This window comes from Pristiophorus japonicus, chromosome 19 (assembly GCF_044704955.1).
Source record: "Pristiophorus japonicus isolate sPriJap1 chromosome 19, sPriJap1.hap1, whole genome shotgun sequence".
In the NCBI taxonomy this organism is placed as follows: domain Eukaryota; kingdom Metazoa; phylum Chordata; class Chondrichthyes; family Pristiophoridae; genus Pristiophorus; species Pristiophorus japonicus.
The window spans coordinates 98,377,944-98,399,950 of record NC_091995.1 but is presented as its reverse complement, the minus strand read 5'-3'; the positions used below and the strand labels follow the sequence as shown (position 1 = coordinate 98,399,950).

Below are 22,007 nucleotides of genomic sequence, written 5' to 3'. Positions count from 1 at the left end.
CGATCACCGTCCAGTGACCCCCGATCACCGTCCAGTGACCCCTGATCACCCTCCAGTGACCCTGATCACCATCCAGTGACCCCCACGATCACCATCCAGTGACCCCCAATCACCCTCCAGTGACCCCCGATCACCCTCCAGTGACCCCGATCACCATCCAGTGACCCCCCATCACAATCCAGTGACCCCCGCGATCACCATCCAGTGACCCCCGATCACCCTCCAGTGACCCCCCGATCACCGCCCAGTGACCCCCGATTACCATCCAGTGACCCCCCGATCACCATCCAGTGACCCCCCGATCACCGTCCAGTGAACCCCCATCACTGTCCAGTGACCCCCGATCACTGTCCAGTGACCCACCGATCAGCGTCCAGTGACCCCCCGATCACCGTCCAGTGACCCCGATCACTATCCAGTGACCCACCCGATCAGCGCCAGTGACCCCCCCGATCACCGTCCAGTGACCCCCGATCACCCTTCAGTGACCCCCCCGATCACCATCCAGTGACCCCCCAATCACCGTCCAGTGACCCCCCGATCACCATCCAGTGACCCCCCGATCACCATCCAGTGAACCCCCCGATCACGATCCAGTGACCCCCCGATCACCGTCCAGTGACCCCCCAATCACCATCCAGTGACCCCCAATCACCATCCAGTGACCCCCGATCACCGTCCAGTGACCCCCCCGATCACACTCCAGTGATCCCGATCACCATCCAGTGACCCCCGCGATCACCATCCAGTGACACCCCAATCACCCTCCAGTGACCCCGATCACCATCCAGTGACCCCCGCGATCACCATCCAGTGACCCCGCAATCACCCTCCAGTGACCCCGATCACCCTTCAGTGACCCCGATCACCATCCAGTGACCCCCCCAATCACAATCCAGTGACCCTCCGATCACCGTCCAGTGACCCCCCAATCACCGTCCAGTGACCCCCCGATCACCGTCCAGTGATCCCCCGATCACCATCCAGTGACCCCCCAATCACCGTCCAGTGACCCCCGATCACCGTCCAGTGACCCCCGATCACCGTCCAGTGACCCCCTGATCACCCTCCAGTGACCCCGATCACCATCCAGTGACCCCCCCAATCACCCTCCAGTGACCCCCGATCACCCTCCAGTGACCCCGATCACCATCCAGTGACCCCCCCAATCACAATCCAGTGACCCCCGCGATCACCATCAAGTGACCCTCCGATCACCCTACAGTGACCCCCTCGATCACCGCCCAGTGACCCCCGATCACCATCCAGTGACGCCCCCAATCACCATCCAGTGACCCCCCACCCCGATCTCCATCCAGTGACCCCCCCGATCACCATCCAGTGACCCCCCGATCACCGTCCAGTGACCCCTGATCACCGTCCAGTGACCTCCCCGATCACCGTCCAGTGACCCCCCAATCACCATCCAGTGACCCCCGATCACCGTCCAGTGACCCCCGATCACCGTCCAGTGACCCCCGATCACCCTCCAGTGACCCCGATCACCATCCAGTGACCTCCGATCACCATCCAGTGACCCCCCCGATCACCATCCAGTGACCCCCGATCACCGTCCAGTGACCCCCCTGATCACCGTCCAGTGACCTCCGATCAACATCCAGTGACCCCCCGATCACCGTCCAGTGACCCCCGATCACCATCCAGTGACCCCCGATCACCGTCCAGTGACCCCCCAATAACCGGAGTGGCAGTGGGCGGGACATGGGGGCGTGGCAGTGGGCGGGACCAGGGGGCGTGGCAGTGACCCCCGATCACCATCCAGTGACCCCCTCGATCACCGTCCAGTGACCTCCGATCACCATCCAGTGACCCCCCCGATCACCATCCAGTGACCCCCGATCACCGTCCAGTGACCCCCCCTGATCACCGTCCAGTGACCTCCGATCAACATCCAGTGACCCCCCGATCACCGTCCAGTGACCCCCGATCACCATCCAGTGACCCCCGATCACCGTTCAGTGACCCCCCAATAACCGCCCAGTGACCCGCCCGATCACCGTCCAGTGACCCCCCGATCACCGTCCAGTGACCCCCGATCACCGTCCAGTGACCCCGATCACCGTCCAGTGACCCCCAATAACCATCCAGTGACCCCCCGATCACCGTCCAGTGACCCCCCCGATCACCGTCCAGTGACCCCAATCACCATCCAGTGACCCCCGATCACCGTCCAGTGACCCCCGATCACCGTCCAGTGACCCCCCCAATAACCGTCCCGTTACCCCCGATCACCGTCCAGTGACTCCCCCGATCACCGTCCAGTGACCCCCCCGATCACCATCCAGTGACCCCCCGATCACAGTCCAGTGACCCCCCGATCACCGTCCAGTGACCCCCCCGATCACCATCCAGTGACCCCCCGATCACCGTCCAGTGACCCCCCGATCACCGTCCAGTGACCCCCCGATCATCGTCCAGTGACCCCCCCATCACCGTCCAGTGACCCCCCCCCCCCTTGCATTTACCTTCCTGATATCTTGCTGTATCTGCATACTCACTTTTTGTGTTTCATGCACAAGGACCCCCAGGTCCCTCTATACTGCAGCACGTTGTAATTTTTCTCCATTTAAATTAGAATTTGCTTTTCTATTTTTTCTGCCAAAGTGGATAACCTCACATTTTCCCACATTATACTCCACCTGCCAAATTTTTGCCGATGCACTTAGCCTGTCTATATTCCTTTGCAGATTTTTTGTGTCCTCCTCACAACTTGCATCTTTGTATCATCATCAAACTTGGCTACATTACACTCGGTCCCTTCATCCAAGTCATTAATATAGATTGTAAATAGTTGCCGATCCCTGTGGCACCCCACTAGTTATTGTTTGCCAACCGGAAAATAACCCATTTATCCTGACTCTCTGTTTTCTGTTAGTTAGCCAATCCTCTATCCATGCTAATATATTACCCCCAACCCCGTGAACTTTTATCTTGTGCAGTAACCTTTTATGTGGCACCTTATCAAATGTCTTCTGGAAATCCAAATACATCACATCCACTGGTTCCCCCTTACCCACCCTGCTCATTACATCCTCAAAGAACTCCAGCAAATTTGTTAAACATGATTTCCCCCTTCATAAAACCATGCTGACTCTGCTTGACTGTATTATGCTTTTCGAAATGTCCTGCAACTGCTTCCTTAATAATGGACTCCAGCATTTTCCCAACGACAGATGTTAGTCTAACTGGTCTATAGTTTCCTGCTTTTTGTCTGCCTCCTTTTTTAAATAGGGGCGTTACATTTGTGATTTTCCAATCCGCTGGGATCACCCCAGAATCCAGGGAATTTTGGTAGATTACCACCAATGCATCCACTTTCTATGCAGCCACTTCTTTTAAGACCCTAGGATGTAAGCCATCAGGTCCAGGGGACTTGTCCGCCTTTAGTCCCATTATTTTACCGAGTACTACTTCATTAGTGATAGTGATTGTATTAAGTTCCTCCCTCTCTATAGCCCCTTGATTATCCACTATTGGGATGTTTTTAGTGTCTTCTACCGTGAAGACTGATACAAAATATTTGTTCGAAGTCTCTGCCATTTCCCTGTTCCCCGTTATTAATTCCCCAGTCTCATCCTCCAGGGGACCAACATTTACTTTAGTCACTCTTTTCCTTTTTATCCACCTGTAGAAACTCTTACTATCTGATATTATATTCCGTGCTAGTTTACTTTCATAATCTATCTTACCTCTCTTTATCATTTTTTTTTTTAGTCGTACTTTGCTGGCTTTTAAAAGTTTCCCAATCCTCTGGCCTCCACTAGTCTTGGTCACAGTATATGCCCTTGTTTTCAATTTGATACCATCCCTTATTTCCTTAGTTAGCCACGGGTGGTTATCCCTTCTCTTAGTCTTTCCTTTTCAATTGGGATATATTTTTGTTGCGAGTTATGAAATATCACAATCAGTACTGCCCCTCCGACAGTGCAGTGCTCCCTCAGTACTGCCCCGCCAACAGTGCAGCGCTCCCTCAGTACTGACCCGCCAACAGTGCAGTGCTCCCTCAGTACTGCCCCGCCAACAGTGCAGCGCTCCCTCAGTACTGCCCCGCCAACAGTGCAGCGCTCCCTCAGTACTGCCCCTCCGACAGTGCGGCATTCCTTCCGAACTGCCCCTCTGACAGTGCGGCGCTCCCTCAGCGCTGTCCCTCCGACAGTGCAGCGCTCCCTCAGCACTGCCCCTCCGATAGTGCAGCGCTCCCTCAGTACTGCCCCTCTGACAGTGCGGCACTCCCTCAGTACTGCCCCTCCGACAGTGCGGCTCTTGTTCAGTACTGCCCCTCCGACAGTGTAGCGCTCCCTCAGTACTGCCCCTCCGACAGTGTGGCGCTGCCTCAGTGCTGTCCCTCCGACAGTGCGACACTCCTTCCGAACTGCCCCTCCAACAGTGCAGTGCTCCCTCAGTACTGCCCCTCCAACAGTGCGGCGCTCCCTCAGCACTGCCCCTCCAATAGTGCAGCGCTCCCTCAGTACTGCCCCTCTGACAGTGCGGCACTCCCTCAGTACTGCCCCTCCGACAGAGCGGCTCTTGTTCAGTACTGCCCCTCCGACAGGGTAGCGCTCCCTCAGTACTGCCCCTCCGACAGTACGGCTCTCCCTCAGTACTGCCCCTCCGACAGTGCGGTGCTCCCTCAGTACTGCCCCTCCGACAGTGCGTCTCTCCCTCAGTACTGACCCTCCGACAGTGCGGCACTCACTCAGTACTGCCTCTCTGACAGTGCGGCGCTCCCTCAGTACTGCTCCTCCGACAGTGCGGCACTCCCTCAGTACTGCCCCTCCGACAGTGCGGCTCTCCCTCAGTACTGCCCCTCTGACATTGAGACACTCCCTCAGTACTGCCCCTCCGACAGTGCGGCTCTCCCTCAGTACTGCCCCTCCGACAGTGCGGCGCTCCCTTAGTACAGCACTGGGAGTGTCGGCCTGGATTATGATCACTGCACACGAGCAGGGCCATTAATGTGCGGTAAACCGAGCCTCAGTGTGGACCCAGCCCCTTTAAGGAAAAGACGGGGGGAGAGGGGGAATTAAAATTAACTAAAATGTGCTACGTGCGATTTCGCAGGAATGAAATGGCTGAAGTTAAAACAATGAAAACTATCACAAACTGCATGAGATTCAGAAAGAAGATAATGGTTGGGTTGGGTTGGCCCTTCCCTTGTTAGTTTTCCCGTTGCCAGTAGCTGGTCCTCAGGAGCCGGTGGTCACAGACCTTTCTCCAGGCTGTGATTATGGGTTAAAGTTTGGGGTTTTTTTGGAATGACTGTTGGAGTGGCAAACCACGGTCCTTCCGTCTCCAGAATCAGCCGACCACAGGCATCACGAGACCGACACCGTGTCAATGAGCCTCTGTGGCCAGGGACGGTATAAATGCAGGGAGCTCAGCCCTACACCCTCAGCACTCACTGCATTGTCCACCTCGAACCGACCGACAGTTCCCGAGAGAGAAGCAACACAGAGGACCATGAAGGCTTTACTCTTCCTCGCCTTGCTGGGGCTCCTGGCTGTGTGCCACTGCAGACGTGAGTTCAGTGATTTCTCATCCCGATGTGCTTCCAGCCCAGGGGCCCATCCACGGCGTCTGGGCAAACGTGACCCTGCCCATTGGAGGGTTACCCGCTGCGGGCAGTCGGCCTCGGGGGGCGGGGAGTGGGTCTTTGGGGGAGTGTGTCTTTGGGGGAGTGGGTCTTTGGGGGAGTGTGTCTTTGGGGAAGTGGGTCTTTGGGGGAGTGTGTCTTTGGGGGAGTGTGTCTTTGGGGGAGTGGGTCTTTGGGGGAGTGGGTCTTTGGGAGAGTGTGTCTTTGGGGAAGTGGGTCTTTGGGGGAGTGTGTCTTTGGGGGAGTGTGTCTTTGGGGGAGTGGGTCTTTGGGGGAGTGGGTCTTTGGGAGAGTGTGTCTTTGGGGGAGTGGGTCTTTGGGGGAGTGGGTCTTTGGGGGAGTGGGTCTTTGGGAGAGTGGGTCTTTGGGGGAGTGTGTCTTTGGGGTAGCGGGTCTTTGGGGCAGTGGGTCTTTGGGGGAGTGTGTCTTTGGGGTAGCGGGTCTTTGGGGTAGTGTGTCTTTGGGGGAGTGGGTCTTTGGGGGAGTGGGTCTTTGGGGGAGTGTGTCTTTGGGGGAGTGGGTCTTTGGGGGAGTGTGTCTTTGGGGGAGTGTGTCTTTGGGGCAGTGGGTCTTTGGGGGAGTGGGTCTTTGGGAGAGTGGGTCTTTGGGAGAGTGGGTCTTTGGGAGAGTGTGTCTTTGGGGCAGTGGGTCTTTGGGGCAGTGGGTCTTTGGGGCAGTGGGTCTTTGGGGGAGTGGGTCTTTGGGAGAGTGGGTCTTTGGGGCAGTGGGTCTTTGGGAGAGTGGGTCTTTGGGAGAGTGGGTCTTTGGGGGAGTGGGTCTTTGGGGGAGTGGGTCTTTGGGGAAGTGTGTCTTTGGGGGAGTGTGTCTTTGGGGAAGTGTGTCTTTGGGGGAGTGGGTCTTTGGGGGAGTGGGTCTTTGGGGGAGTGTGTCTTTGGGAGAGTGTGTCTTTGGGGGAGTGGGTCTTTGGGGGAGTGGGTCTTTGGGGAAGCGGTTCGATAGACTGTTGCTGTTGCAGTGATGCATCCGTGCAGGTCACAGAGTGCATTTGCAAACCAGCGAGAGAGATGTGAAGGATGGCAGTTGTCCCTTTCAGAGCTGGGGCCAGGCGATTGTTGGAGGCATTAGCTGTGGAGCGCTGGGCATATCTGTAGCAGGTTGCTGCACTGCTCCACTTTAACACAGGCGTTAACCAATCAGGTTAATCACAGGCAGAGGAATCTGGCACAGTTCGGGGTATGTTCGGAACGGTCATCGCCTGTAGCAATGGTCATGTGGGGGGGCTTCCCTTCTGTGCCTGGAGTTATCGAGAGTAAGACAGACGAAGACCATTGCGAGATGCTGAGAATTGGGAAAGGGGGAAATTCATACTGTACGCTAGAAAAACTCAAAGTCATTCATAAAATGATTGAGTGGCTGTGAGTCGAGACTGGGAACTGCAGCGTATAAGTGAGAGTTAGTGTTGTTGGTGTTTGTCAATAAACTTGCTGGCACTGTCTCAGGAAGTCTGTCTCTCAGGAGCAGCCCATAAGACCTCACTGTGTCCCCACCCCAACTCCCCGATCACCAGCCCCACACTCTGACCATTAACGCTTTCCACATACAGCAACGCACAAGTTCAAAATTAGCCCCCCCACTTTTGTTCCATTCTGAAGGGGCTGACCGTCATTGGGATAGCGATCCAGGGGTAATGGAGAACCACTGGGATCGTGCCCAGTGGCTTTCTGTGTGTGGGAGGCCAGACAGTGAGGTTTGGCCTGAGATTTAACCAGAGAGCAACACAACCAATCCTGTCTGCATCCAACCTCAAGACCCTCTCCAGCAGGTTAATGCAGAGCAGTCAGGGCAGGAGCTGATCACGATCAGGGGAGGCAGGGATATAGGGAGAGATGGGGGGAGGGAGGCGAGGGGGGAGAGGGACGGATGGGGAGAGGGAGGGAGAGGGGGGAGGGATGGGGAGAGGGAGTGAGGGAGGGATGGGGAGAGGGATGGGTGGAGAAGGTATCTCATTTCTCCTCCACCCCGTACACCCCTAGCTACCTCTGTAACCTTCTCCAGCCCCTACACACCTCCCTATCTCTGTAACCTCCTCCAGCCCCTACACCCCTCCCTATCTCTGTAATCCCCTCCAGCCTCTACACCCCATCCTATCTCTGTAACCTCCTCCAGCCCCTTCACACCTCCCTAGCTCTGTAAACTCCTCCAACCCTACACCCCTCCCTATCTCTGTAACCACCTGCAGTTCCTACACCCCTCCCTATCTCTGTAACCTCCTCCAGCCCCTACACCCCTCCCTATCTCTGTAATCCCCTCCAGCCTCTACACCCCATCCTATCTCTGTAACCTCCTCCAGCCACTTCACACTTCCCTATCTCTGTAACCTCCTCCAGCATCTTTACACCCTCCCTATCTCTGTAGCCACCTCCAGCCCCTACACCCCTCCCTATCTCCGTAAACTCCTCCATCCCATACACCCCTCCCTATCTCTGTAACCTCCTCCAGCTCCTACACCCCTCCCTATCTCTGTAACCACCTGCAGTTCCTACACCCCTCCCTATCTCTGTAACCTCCTCCAGCCCTACACCCCTCCCTATCTCTGTAACCTCCTCGAGCCCCTACACCTCTCCCTATCTCTGTAACCCCCTCCAGCCCCTTCACACCCTCCCTATCTTTGTAACCCCCTCCAGCCCCTACACCCCTCCCTATCTCTGTAACCTCCTCGAGCCCGACAACCCTCCCTATCTCTGTAAACTCCTCCAACTCCACACACCTCCCTATCTCTGTAACCTCCTCCAGCCCCTACACCCTCCCTATCTCTGTAACCCCCTCCAGCCCCTACACCCCTCCCTATCTCTGTAACCTCCTCCAGCCCTACACGCCTCCCTATCTATGTAACCTCCTCCAGCCCTACACCCCTCCCTATCTCTGTAACCTCCTCCAGCCCTACACGCCTCCCTATCTATGTAACCTCCTCCAGCCCTACACCCTCCCTATCTCTGTAACCCCCTCCAGCCCCTACACCCCTCCCTATCTCCGTAAACTCCTCCAGCCCCTACACCCCTCCCTATCTCTGTAAACTCCTCCAGCCCCTACACACCTCCCTATCTCTGTAACCTTCGCCAGCCCTACACCCCTCCCTATCTCTGTAACCTCCTCGAGCCCCTACAACCCTCCAATAAATCGACATTCCTCCAATTCTGGTCTCTTGTTCCTCCCGCATGCCTTGCGCCCCACCATCGGTGGCCGTGCCTTCAGCTGCTGAGGCCCCAAGCTCTGGAACTCCCTCCCTAAACCTCCCCGCCTCTCTCTCCACTTTGACTGTCCTAATGTCTCTTTCTTTGACTCGGTGTCAATCTTTGCCTCAGAACGCTCCTGCGAGGTGCCTTGTAGAAATACAAGTTGTAGTTTGTGACTTCGGAGAGAAAGTATAGATATTTGGAGTCCTCCACAGTTTGCCGATCCGATGGTCTCCCACTGATCCCCTTTTGCTCAGCCCAAAGCTGGACTCTTGCCCCGTCCAACAGCCCAGTGGAGAAGTGACACAGCTCGGCTGTCATTGGCTGCGTCTCAAGTTACAGCAACTCCCAGAATTCTCAGACAGTCAGCCATAGCTCAGTGGGTGGCACTCGCTCATCTCGGTGTCAGATGGTTGTGGGTTCAAGTCTCTCACCAGGGATTAGAGCATAAATTCCAGGCCGACACTGCCAGTGCAGTAGAAACATAGAAACATAGAAAATAGGTGCATGAGTAGGCTATTCGGCCCGTCAAGCCTGCACCACCATTCAATAAGATCATGGCTGATCATTCACCTCAGTACCCCGTTCCTGCTTTCTCTCCATACCCCTTGATCCCTTCAGCCGTGAGGGCCACATCTAACTCCCTCTTGAATATATCCAATGAACTGGCATCAACAACTTTCTGTGGTAGAGAATTCCACAGGTTCACAATTCTCTTGAGTGAAGAAGTTTCTCCTCATCTCGGTCCTAAATGGCTTACCCCTTATCCTTAGACTGTGACCCCTGGTTCTGGACTTCCCCAACATCGGGAACAGTCTTCCTGCATCTAACCTGTCCAGTCCCATCAGAATTTTATATGTTTCTATGAGATCCCCTCTCATTCTTCTAAATTCCAGTGAATACAGGCCTAGTCGATCCAGTCTTTCTTCATATGTCAGTCAAGCCATCCCGGGAATCAGTCTGGTGAACCTTCGCTGCACTCCCTCAATAGCAAGAACGTCCTTCCTCAGATTAGGAGACCAAAACTGTACATCATATTCCAGGTGTGGCCTCACCAAGGCCCTGTATAACTGCAGTAAGACCTCCCTGCTCCTATACTCAAATCCCCTAGCTATGAAGGCCAACATGCCATTTACCTTCTTCACTGCCTGCTGTACCTGCATGCCAACTTTCAATGACTGATGTACCATGACACCCAGGTCTCGTTGCACCTCCCCTTTTCCTAATCTGTCACCATTCTGATAATATTCTGCCTTCCTGTTTTTGCCACCAAAGTGGATAACCTCACATTTATCCACATTATACTGCATCTGCCATGCATTTGCCCACTCACCTAACCTGTCCAAGTCACCCTGCAGCCTCTTAGCATCCTCCTCACAGCTCACACCGCCACCCAGCTTAGTGTCATCTGCAAACTTGGAGATATTACATTCATTTCTTTTGTCTAAATCATTGATGTATATTGTAAATAGCTGGGGTCCCAGCACTGAGCCCTACGGCACCCCACTAGTCACTGCCTGCCATCCTGAAAAGGACCCGTTTATTCCCACTCCTTGCTTCTTGTCTGCCAACCAGTTCTCTATCCACGTCAGTATATTGCTCCCAATACCATGTGCTTTAATTTTGCACACCAATCTCTTGTGTGGGACCTTGTCAAAAGCCTTTTGAAAGTCCAAATACACCACATCATGCTTGTCCACTCTACTAGTTACATCCTCAAAAAATTCTAGAAGATTTGTCAAGCATGATTTCCCTTTCATAAATCCATGCTGACTTGGACCGATCCTGTCACTGCTTTCCAAATGTGCTGCTATTACATCTTTAATAATTGATTCCAACATTTTCGCCACTACCGATGTCAGACTAACCGGTCTATAATTCCCTGTTTGCCCTCTTCCTCCTTTTTTAAAAAGTGGTGTTACATTAGCTACCCTCCAGTCCATAGGAACTGATCCAGAGTCGATAGACTGTTGGAAAATGATCACCAATGCATCCACTATTTCTAGGGCCACTTCCTTAAGTACTTTGGGATGCAGACTATCAGGCCCTGGGGATTTGTCAGCCTTCAATTCCATCAATTTCCTTAACACAATTTCCTGACTAATAAGAATTTCGTTCAGTTCCGCCTTCTCACTAGACCCTCGGTCCCCTAGTATTTCCAGAAGGTTATTTGTGTCTTCCTTCGTGAAGACAGAACCAAAGTATTTGTTCAATTGGTCTGCCATTTCTTTGTTCCCCATTATAAATTCACCTGATTCTGACTGTAAGGGACCTACATTTGTCTCATTAATCTTTTTCTCTTCACATATCTATAGAAGCTTTTGCAGTCAGTTTTTATGTTCCCAGCAAGCTTACTCTTATATTCTATTTCCCCCCTCCTAATTAAACCCTTTGCCCTCCTCTGCTGAATTCTAAATTTCTCCCAGTCCTCAGGTTTGTTTCTTTTTCTGTCCAATTTAGATGCCTCTTCCTTGGATTTAACACTATCCCTAATTTTCCTTGTTAGCCACAGTTGAGCCACCTTCCCCATTTTATTTTTATGCCAGACAGAGATGTACAATTGTTGATGTTCATGCATGTGATATTTAAATTCTGCCATTGTCTATCCACCGTCAATCCTTTAAGTATCATTCTCCAGTCTATCCTAGCTAATTCACGTCTCATACCGTCGAAGTTTTGTTTCGTTAAGTTCAGGACCCTAGTCTCTGAATTAACTGTTTCATTCTCCACCTTAATGAAGAATTCTACCATATTATGGTCACTCTTCCCCAAGGGGCCTCGCACACTGAGATTGCTAAGTAATCCTCTCTCATTACACAAGACCCAGTCTAGGATGGCCTCCCCCCTAGTTGGTTCCTCGACATATTGGTCTAGAAAACCATCCCTTATACACTCCAGGAAATCCTCCTCCACCGTATTGCTACCAGTTTGGTTAGCCCAATCTATATGTAGATTAAAGTCACCCATTATAACTGCTGTACCTTTATTGCACGCATCCCTAATTTCCTGTTTGATGCCCTCCCCAACCTCACTACTACTGTTTGGAGGTCTTTACACAACTCCCACTAGTGTTTTCTGCCCTTTGGTGTTCTGCAGCTCTATCCATACCGATTCCACATCATCCACGCTAATGTCTTTCCTTACTATTGCGTTAATCTCCTCTTTAACCAGCAACACTACCCCACCTCCTTTCCTTCTTGTCTATCCTTCCTGAATATTGAATACCCTGGATGTTGAGTTCCCAACCTTGGTCGCCCTGGAGCCATGTCTCCGTAATCCCAATTACATCATATCCGTTAACAGCTATCTGCGCAGTTAATTCATCCACCTTATTACGAATGCTCCTCGCATTGAGACACAGAGCCTTCAGGCTTGTTTTTTAACACACTCTGTCCTTTTAGAATTATGTTGTAATGTGGCCATTTTTGATTTTTGCCTTTGATTTCTCTGCCCTCCACTTTTCCTTATCTCCTTTCTACCTTTTGCTTCTGCCCCAATTTTACTTCCATCTGTCTCCCTGCATAAATTCCCATCCCCCCCGCCATATTAGTTTAAACCTTCCCCAACAGCACTAGCAAACATCCCCCTAGGACATCGGTTCCGGTCCTGCCCAAATGCAGACGAGGGAGCGCCGCACTGTCGGAGGAGCAGTACTGAGGGAGTGCCGCACTGTCGGAGGGTCAGTACTGAGGGAGTGCTGCACTGTCGGAAGTGCAGTACTGAGGGAGTGCCGCACTGTCGGAGGGGCAGTACTGAGGGAGTGCCGCACTGTCGGAGGAGCAGTACTGAGGGAGTGCCGCACTGTCGGAGGGTCAGTACTGAGGGAGTGCTGCACTGCAGGAGGGGCAGTACTGAGGGAGAACTACGCTGTCGGAGGGGCAGTACTGAGGGAGTGCCGCACTGTCGGAGGGGCAGTACTGAGGGAGTGCCGCACTGTCGGAGGGTCAGTACTGAGGGAGTGCTGCACTGTCGGAAGTGCAGTACTGAGGGAGTGCCGCACTGTCGGAGGGTCAGTACTGAGGGAGTGCCGCACTGTCGGAGGGTCAGTACTGAGGGAGTGCTGCACTGTCGGAAGTGCAGTACTGAGGGAGTGCTGCACTGTCGGAGGGGCAGTACTGAGGGAGTGCCGCACTGTCGGAGGGTCAGTACTGAGGGAGTGCTGCACTGTCGGAGGGGCAGTACTGAGGGAGTGCCGCACTGTCGGAGGGGCAGTACTGAGGGAGAACCACGCTGTCGGAGGTGCTGTCTTTCAGATGAGACATTAAACAGACATGAGTAGAGGGTCTGAAACCTGCCTGGGGGATCTAGAACCAGGGGTCATCAATCATAGGCGGTCCCTTGTATCGAGGATGACTTGCTTCCACGCCAAAAAGGGATGAGTTCACAGGTGTTTCACTGAAGGACCTAATATTCCAGATCCCGAACTATATCCTGAAGGGTGGAAGATGCCTGTGGGTGGATTTTTTTAACGTGGGGTGACCGTTGCACACCAGCCACCACACGGGCTTGACAGAGCTAGGTCTTGGTCCAGGGGCAAGGGTTAACCAGGACGACTGGAGACCAGCTCTGCTGCACGGACCCAGTGCGCTCACATATCGCACAGTGTGGGCTGGGCCCGTGCTGCCCCTGGGCTCCTAATTCTTATCTTCTCCTGAAACGCTGCTCCCTTTCTTTCAGCCTCCACAAAACAGTCCAAATGACAAGGAGAAGAGAAATGTTGGACAGACAGTCGCTGTCAGTGGGGAGGGTTGGGGACAATGGACAGGTCTGGCCACACACAGCTGCTCCTTACCAGGGCCTGTGCTTGCTTCTCGGGTTGAAGGGACAGGCACAATGATGTCTGACCTGAACTGGATTGCATTTTCCAAAATAACCCTGACTCAGTGCAATTCCGATCTCTTTAAAATGCTTTTGGAATTGTCTCTTTCATAAGAACATAAGAAATAGGAGCAGGAGTCGGCCATTCGGCCCCTCGAGCCTGCTCCGCCATTCAATAAGATCATGGCTGATCTGATCATGGACTCAGCTCCACTTCCCCGCCCACTCCCCATAACCCCTTATCCCCTTATCGTTTAAGAAACTGCCTATCTCTGTCTTAAATTTATTCAATGTCCCAGCTTCCACAGCTCTCTGAGGCAGTGAATTCCACTGTCGGGCAATTTTGCCTTGCGTGCGGTTCTGGGTCCCAGACTGTGCCGTACCTGTCCATGCTGCACAGTGCACAATGTGAACAGAGGGACAGGAGAAGGCCATTCAGCCCCTCGAGGTTGTTCCACCATTCAATCAGATCATGGCTGATCTGCAAATTAACTCCATTTACCCACCTGTGCTCCGTATCCCTCGATATTCTTACCCAACAAAATCTCTCCATCGCAGTCTTCAAAGCTCCAATTGACTCCCGGCATCCACAGCTTTTTGTGGGAGAGAGTTCCCGATTCCCAGCACCCTTTGTGTGAAGAAGTGTTTCCTGACATCACCCTGAACGGCCTGGCTCTGATTTTAAGGTGATGCCCCTTGTTCTGGACTCCCCAGCCGAGGGAATAGTTTCTCTCGATCTCCCCGATCGAATCCCTTTATCATCTCAAACACCTCGATCAGATCGCCCTCAACATTCTAAACTCCAGGCACATTTTATCCAATCGGTCCTCATAATTTACTCACGATAATTGACAAACACCAGTTCTTCCATCATCGATGCACGTGTTCAGCTCTTGGAGAAGCATCCTGTCTGACTCAGTCACAGGGCCGAGCAGGAGGGCTTTTAAGAACCTAGGGGTTAGGAGCAGGAGTCGGCCATTCGGCCCCTCGAGCCTGCTCCGCCATTCAATCAGATCACGGCTGATCTTCGACCTCAACTCCACTTTCCCGCCCGATCCCCATATCCCTCGATTCCCCGACAGTCCAAAAATCTATCGATCTCAGCCTTGAATATACTCAAAGACTGAGCCTCCACTGCCCTCTGGGGCAGAGAATTCCAAAGATTCACCACCCTCTGAGTGAAGAAGTTTCTCCTCATCTCCGTCCTAAATGGCCGACCCCTTATCCTGAGACTGTGACCCCTGGTTCTAGACTCCCCAGCCCGGGGGAAACACACTCCCTGCATCTACCCTGTCAATTCCTCTCAAATGTTTCAATGAGATCACCTCTCATTCTTCTAAACTACAGAGAATATCGGCCCAGTCTCCTCAATCTCTCCTCATAGGACAATCCCCCCATCCCAGGAATCAGTCTGGTGAACCTTTGTTGCACTCCCTCAGTGGCAAGTATATTCTTCCTCAGGTAAGGAGACCAGAACGGTGCACAATACTCCAGGTGTGGTCTCACCAGGGCCCGACCTGCGAGGGAACACCAGCGGCAGGTCGGGGTCATAAAAGGAGCGGTGAGCGGTGAGCGGCCCGGGAGCAGCGTGGCGGTGTACCACGGCAAGGTACAGCGCGAGCTGGTGCAGGAGGGTGACGGCAGCGAAGAGTGACATCATCAAGGTCCAGGTCGCTGATTGGAGCGTGGGGCAGGTACAGCAGGAGCGGGGAGAGACAGTGGTGGGATGTGATTGGGGCCCAGGGGAGGCGTGAGTTCGGGGCACTGGGGCCCAGGGGCAGCAGGGGCCCAGCCCACACTGTGCGATATGTGGGCACACTAGGTCCGTGCAGCAGAGCTGGTCTCCAGTGGTCCTGGTTAACCCTTGCCACTGGACCAAGACCTCGCTCTGTCAAGCCCCGTGTGGTGGCTGGTGTGCAATGGTCAACCCAACGTTAAAAAAATCCACCCACAGGCATCTTCCACCCTTCTACATGTAGTTCGGGTCCTTCATTGAAACACCCGTGAACTCGTCCTTTTTTTTGGCGTGGGAGCAAGTCATCCTCACTTCGAGGGACTGCCTATGATGATGATGATGATGCTGATATAATTGCAGCAAGACTTCCTTGCACGTACACCCCAATCCCCTTACAATAAAGGCTAACATACCAACCGCCTACCTCATTGCTTGCTGTACCTGCAGGTTAGCCTTCTGTGATTCCTGGCCTCCAGACCCAGAGCTGCAACACAGCTCCAGACAGATGTAAATAAAGAGGTTTTACTGGTCTAAAAGGAAACCAGTATGTAAACATCTGTCCCACATGGAAGGGGCCTGAGTCATTTTCCCAAAACACCCTCGGACAGACAGCCCTTCGAGTCCATGACACAGCCGAGACCCAGATAGCACTCCCAGCCCGGGACCTCCTCCCTCACACACTCCCAGCCCGGGACCCCCCTCCCTCACACACACCCAGCCCGGGACCACACCCCCCCCGCCCCCTCACACACTCCCAGCCCGGGACCCCCCTCCCCCCCTCACACACACCCAGCCTGGGACCCCGGGACCCCCCCCTTACACACTCCCAGCACAGACACCCCTCCCTCACACACTCCCAGCCCGGGACCCCGGGACCCCCCCCCCCCTCACACACTCCCAGCCCAGACCCTGGGACCCCCCCTCCCTCACACACTCCCAGCCCAGACCCTGGGACCCCCCCTCCCTCACACACTCCCAGCACAGACCCCGGGACCCCCCATCCCTCACACACTCCCAGCCCAGACCCCGGGACCCCCCATCCCTCACACACTCCCAGCCCAGACCCCGGGACCCACCCCACCCTCCCTCGCACAGGCTTGGATAAGTCTGGGTCTTTCTTGGAAAGTTGCCCGCCTTCAGCCGCCCCAATGGGTTTCACTTTGAGGACCCCAATCTGAGGGGGCCAAGGAACAGGAAGCTGTTTGCCATTGAACAGTGTGACCCTAGATAATCAACAGCCAGCACCAATCAAAAGAGACTTGAGGTTGCGCTTAACTTCCGACGTGGTAATGCATTCTGGTTAGTGAGTGTAATGTATGCCCCTGCGAGGATGCTCACAGATTTGTCGAGTTGTTGAGTTGGGAGTGGCTTAGCCAATCACGTGATGTTCACAAGACTCAATAAAACCCCGGCCAGTTGGGTTCGGGGGATCCACGATGGGGCAGGTGGTTGTGAGCCTGGTGGATGAACCGGTAATGTGTAGTGTGATTGTTAAATCTTTGCTAATAAACCAACTAGTTCTTAATAGCAATGTGTTGCTATGAGTTCTTCAGCAAAGGACCCATGAAGCAAATGTATTACAAGTGTGGGCGGGGAGTGTGGGCGGGGAGTGTGGGCGGGGAGACGGGGTGGGGAGTGTGGGCGGGGAGACGGGGCGGGGAGTGTGGGCGGGGAGTGTGGGCGGGGAGACGGGGACGGGGATTGTGGGCGGGGAGACGGGGACAGGGAGATGTGGCAAGGTTGCAGAACGCGGGCGATGGTGAGCATGTCGGGTGCAACAGTGTCTGCCAGCTGTGGTGCTCTCTCCACTATAACGCGTATCTCTCTTTGGTTTCAGACATTGGACATGCTGTGGCTCGGCGCAGTGCTGATAGCGACAGTGATGAGTGGAATGGAAATGGTGGTGACAGTGATGACAGTAATGGGCACGGTAACAGATACGGCAATGGCTACGGCAATGGCTACAGCAATGGCTACGGTAATGGTTATGGCAATGGTCATGACAATGGATACGGCAATGGATACGGCAATGGATACGGCAATGGATACGGCAATGGGTACGGCAATGGATATGGCAATGGGCACTATGACGACAGCAGTGACAGTAGTGATAGCAATGGATATGGTGACGACAGTGATGATAGTGACAATGGTGAGTCCGCTCAATTACTTTTCTGAACATTTCTTGGAATCGGTTAGCGGATGTTAGCCAAGTTTTCCTGAGGCTTCGCTCCACATTGGGTGTCTTGCCAGGTAAACGCAACGGCCAGTTTGGGACTGAGCTTTAAGAGACCAATAAGCTCCTAGCTAAAGGGTGAAGGCAGGGCAATGTACGGCAGCTATATACAAAGAGATCACAAAATACTGCGATGGTTGCTTTAAATAACTTTCAATTTCAATGTTATGTACCCTTCCATTTCAGAGCACAAGGGAAACGGTGACTGGAATGGACACACAGGCGGAGTTGGGAATGGAAATGGGAACGGTTACGGGAATGGCGACTGGAATGGAAATGGGAACGGATATGGCAATGGAGATGGGAATGGTTACGGGAATGGATATGGCAATGGAGATGGGAATGGTTACGGGAATGGATATGGCAATGGAGATGGGAATGGAAATGGGAATGGAAAGGGGAATGGAGTGGGCAATGGAGATGGGAATGGTTACGGGAACGGATATGACAATGGAGATGGGAATGGTTACGGGAACGGATATGGCAATGGAGATGGGAATGGAAATGGGAATGGAAAGGGGAATGGAGTGGGCAATGGAGATGGGAACGGTTACGGGAACGGAGACTGGAATGGAAATGGGAACGGAGTGGGCAATGGAGATGGGAATGGTTATGGGAACGGAAATGGGAATGGAAATGGGAATGGAAAGGGGAATGGAAAGGGGAATGGAAAGGGGAATGGAAAGGGGAATGGAAAGGGGAACGGACTCGAGAATGGAAATGGCAATGAATACTGGAATGGACATGAGAACGGAGTTGGAAACGGCAACGGAAAAGGCAACGGAAAAGGCAATGGAAAAGGCAACGGGAATGGAGGTATGTGTTTTTCTAGAGTGTCCACTGGCTGTGTCAACACTGCTCTGATCGAAATGTAAAAGCCCCAATCCTGAGGCAGCCGGACTCAATAAGGGGCCAATTCTCAAAACGCTTGCAGGAGTTGTTGTGGCAAATGGGGGATGTCTCGGGTGCAGTAACCTTGTGTAAATGGTTGGGTGATGGGGTAAGAGGTCAGTGATGTGGAGGAGGACCATTGGGAGAGACGACAGATGCAGAACCTGGGGGCTCCAAGTTACTGGAAGTTCAGTCAGAGGATGAGGTATGAACCAGAGCACAGTCAGAACAAGACAAGATCATCTCTGCTGCTTCATTCCAGCAAACTCAGGAAAGAGTTCAGGAAAGACCATAGTGATTGCAACATGGGGAAATCTCCAGCAATGATTATAAAAAGTCCCTCCATCTAGCGATCGTCCCATTGCCCCATAAACCGTAGACCACAAAGGTGACTCGCTCGCCCGCGGGGAGCCCCGGGAGGAACAGCCCTGTTAAGAACACTTCGAGCAGCTGCTGAGGCCCACACAAGGCCCACGCCTCGATCAGTCTGGTCGTTGGGAAGTCCAGCAGGATGCCCTTTCCCAGCTGGGACCTTTGGTAGAGACTTTACGTTGTGCTCCACAACATGTCACCCAATGATCAGAACCTGCCTCCGCCCTTCATAACTTCCACACTCAAGGGCTGGACTTATAGGATTGAATCACAGAACGGTTACAGCACAGAAGGAGGCCATTCGGCCCGTCGAGCCCGTGCCGGCTCTCTGCAAGGGCACCTCAGCCAGTCCCACTCCCCCGCCCTTTCCCCGGAGCCCTGCACATTTCTCTCCTTCAGACACTGATCCAACTCCCTTTTGAAAGCCACGATTGAGTCTGCCTCCACCCCCCTCTCAGGCAGCGCATTCCAGATCCTAACCACTCGCTGCGTAAAAACGTCTGTCCTTGTGTCGCCTTTGGTTCTTCTGCCAATCGCCTTAAATCTGTGTCCTCTGGTTCCCGACCCTTCCGCCAATGGGAACAGTTTCTCTCTATCCAGACCCCTCGTGATTTTGAACACCTCGATCAAATCTCCTCTCAACCTTCTCTGCTTCAAGGAGAACAACCCCAGCTTCTCCAGTCTCTCCCCGTAACTGAAGTCCCTCATCCCTGGAACCATTCTCGTAAATCTCTCTCTGCTCCCTCTCTAAGGCCTTCACATCCTTCCTAAAGTGTGGTGCCCAGAATTGGACACAATACTCCAGTTGGGGCCGAACCCGAGTTTTATACAGGTTCAGCATAATGTCCATACTTTTGTACTCTGTACACTCTCTTCATGAAGCCCAAGATCCCGTAAGCTTTTTTAACGGCTTTCTCAACCTGCCCGGCCATCTTCAACGATTTGTGCACACATACCCCCAGGTCTCTCTGTTCATGCACCCCCTTTAGGATTGTACCCTTTAGTTTATCTATCCTTTCCTCATTCTTTCTACCAAAATGGATCACTTTGCACTTTTCTGCGTTAAATTCCATCTGCCACGTGCCCGCCCATTTCACCAGCCTGTCTGTGTCTTCCTGAAGTCGATCACTATCCTCCTCACTGTTCACTATACTTCCAAGTCTTGTGTCATCTGCAAATGTTGAAATTGTGCCCTGTACACCCACATTCAAGTCATTAATATATATGAGGAAAAGCAGTGGTCCCAGTACTGACCCTGGGGAACACCACTGTATACCTCCCTCTGGTCCGAGAAACAACCGTTCACCCCTACACTCTGTTTCCTGTCACTGAGACAATTCCCTCTCCATGTCCCTTTTATTCCATGGGCTTCAACTTTGCTGGCAAGCCTATTATGTGGCTCTTTGTCGAACGCCTTTTGGAAATCCATGTACACCACGTCATCTGCATTGCCCTTAGCAACCCAGCAGGACCCGGAGGTCAGAGTTCGTCTGCTGCTGGGCACAGGTGCTCCTGTGCAGATTCTTAATGCGTGCAATGAAAAGATTGATAAACCAGGCAGTGACCTTCTCTGAGGGTCAGGTGAGTCAGCACGAACTCTGCTCCTTCTTGACTTGTCTGGCCTCAGTCCGCTGCTGAACTGACTTGTCAAAGCCTGCCCTCCAGCAGATTACAATCATTTCACACGGATTTACCCCAATCACAATCCAATGGCTAGATCAATCTACTCACCCTGAAACCTAATCTAGATTTTGCTTTACGTGTTCTGTAGGTGCTGGAGTTACCGATTCCAGTGACTCCAGTGACAGCAGCGATTCCAGCGACTCGAGTGATTCAAGCGACTCCAGCGATTCCAGTGATAGCAGCGATTCCAGTGATAGCAGCGATTCCAGCGATTCCAGTGATAGCAGCGATTCCAGTGATAGCAGCGATTCCAGCGATTCCAGCGATAGCAGCGACTCCAGTGATAGCAGCGACTCCAGTGATAGCAGCGACTCCAGTGATAGCAGCGATTCCAGTGATAGCAGCGATTCCAGTGATAGCAGCGATTCCAGCGATTCCAGTGATAGCAGCGACTCCAGTGATAGCAGCGATTCCAGTGATAGCAGCGATTCCAGTGATAGCAGCGATTCCAGCGATAGCAGCGATTCCAGCGATAGCAGCGATTCCAGTGATAGCAGCGATTCCAGCGATAGCAGCGATTCCAGTGATAGCAGCGATTCCAGTGATAGCAGCGACTCCAGTGATAGCAGCGATTCCAGCGATTCCAGCGATAGCAGCGATTCCAGCGATAGCAGCGACTCCAGCGATTCCAGCGATTCCAGTGATAGCAGTGATAGCAGCGATAGCAGTGATTCCAGTGATAGCAGTGATTCCAGTGATAGCAGTGATAGCGGCGACTCCAGTGACTCCAGTGATTCCAGTGACTCCAGTGATTCCAGTGATAGCAGTGACTCTAGTGATAGCAGTGATAGCAAAGACTCCAGTGATTCCAGTGGTTCCAGTGACTCCAGCGACAGCAAAGACTCCAGTGATTCCAGTGATTCCAGTGGTTCCAGTGACTCCAGTGACAGCAAAGACTCTAGTGAGTCTAGTGAAAGCAGTGACTCCAGTGACTCCAGTGACTCCAGTGATTCCAGTGACTCCAGTGATTCCAGTGATTCCAGTGACTCCAGTGACTCCAATAATCCCAGTGACAACAGTAATTCTGGTTGAGTACATACATTCTGTTCATTACATTAATTTTTTAATTACTTAATTTTTGAGTGAATTTTTACGAGTTAAAGACACAAAAAATATATTACTGCAGGTAATTGGGATTGTGACTTCTCCCTGGGGTACAGTCTCTCCCCGGAGTACAGTCCCTGAAGGTGCTGACTCTCCCTGGGGTACAGACGCTGAAGGTGCTGACTCTCCCCGGGGTACAGTCCCTGAAGGTGCTGACTCTCCCTGGGGTACAGACCCTGAAGGTGCTGACTCTCCCCGGGGTACAGTCCCTGAAGGTGCTGACTCTCCCGGAGTACAGACCCTGAAGGTGCTGACTCTCCCCGGGGTACAGACCCTGAAGGTGCTGACTCTCCCTGGGGTACAGACCCTGAAGGTGCTGACTCTCCCTGGGGTACAGACCCTGAAGGTGCTGACTCTCCC

General features: G+C 53.1%; 1 protein-coding gene across 1 annotated transcript; it reads left to right on the top strand.

Moving 5' to 3' along the window:
• The first annotated feature begins 5,481 nt into the window (after positions 1–5,481).
• LOC139230309 (dentin sialophosphoprotein-like) lies at positions 5,482–21,575 on the top strand. The gene is made up of 4 exons (XM_070862133.1): positions 5,482–5,539; positions 17,199–17,513; positions 17,784–18,413; positions 20,632–21,575. Exons 1-4 carry the CDS (start codon positions 5,482–5,484, stop codon positions 21,573–21,575), a joined length of 1,947 nt encoding a protein of 648 aa, XP_070718234.1.
• Positions 21,576–22,007: the final 432 nt, after the last annotated feature.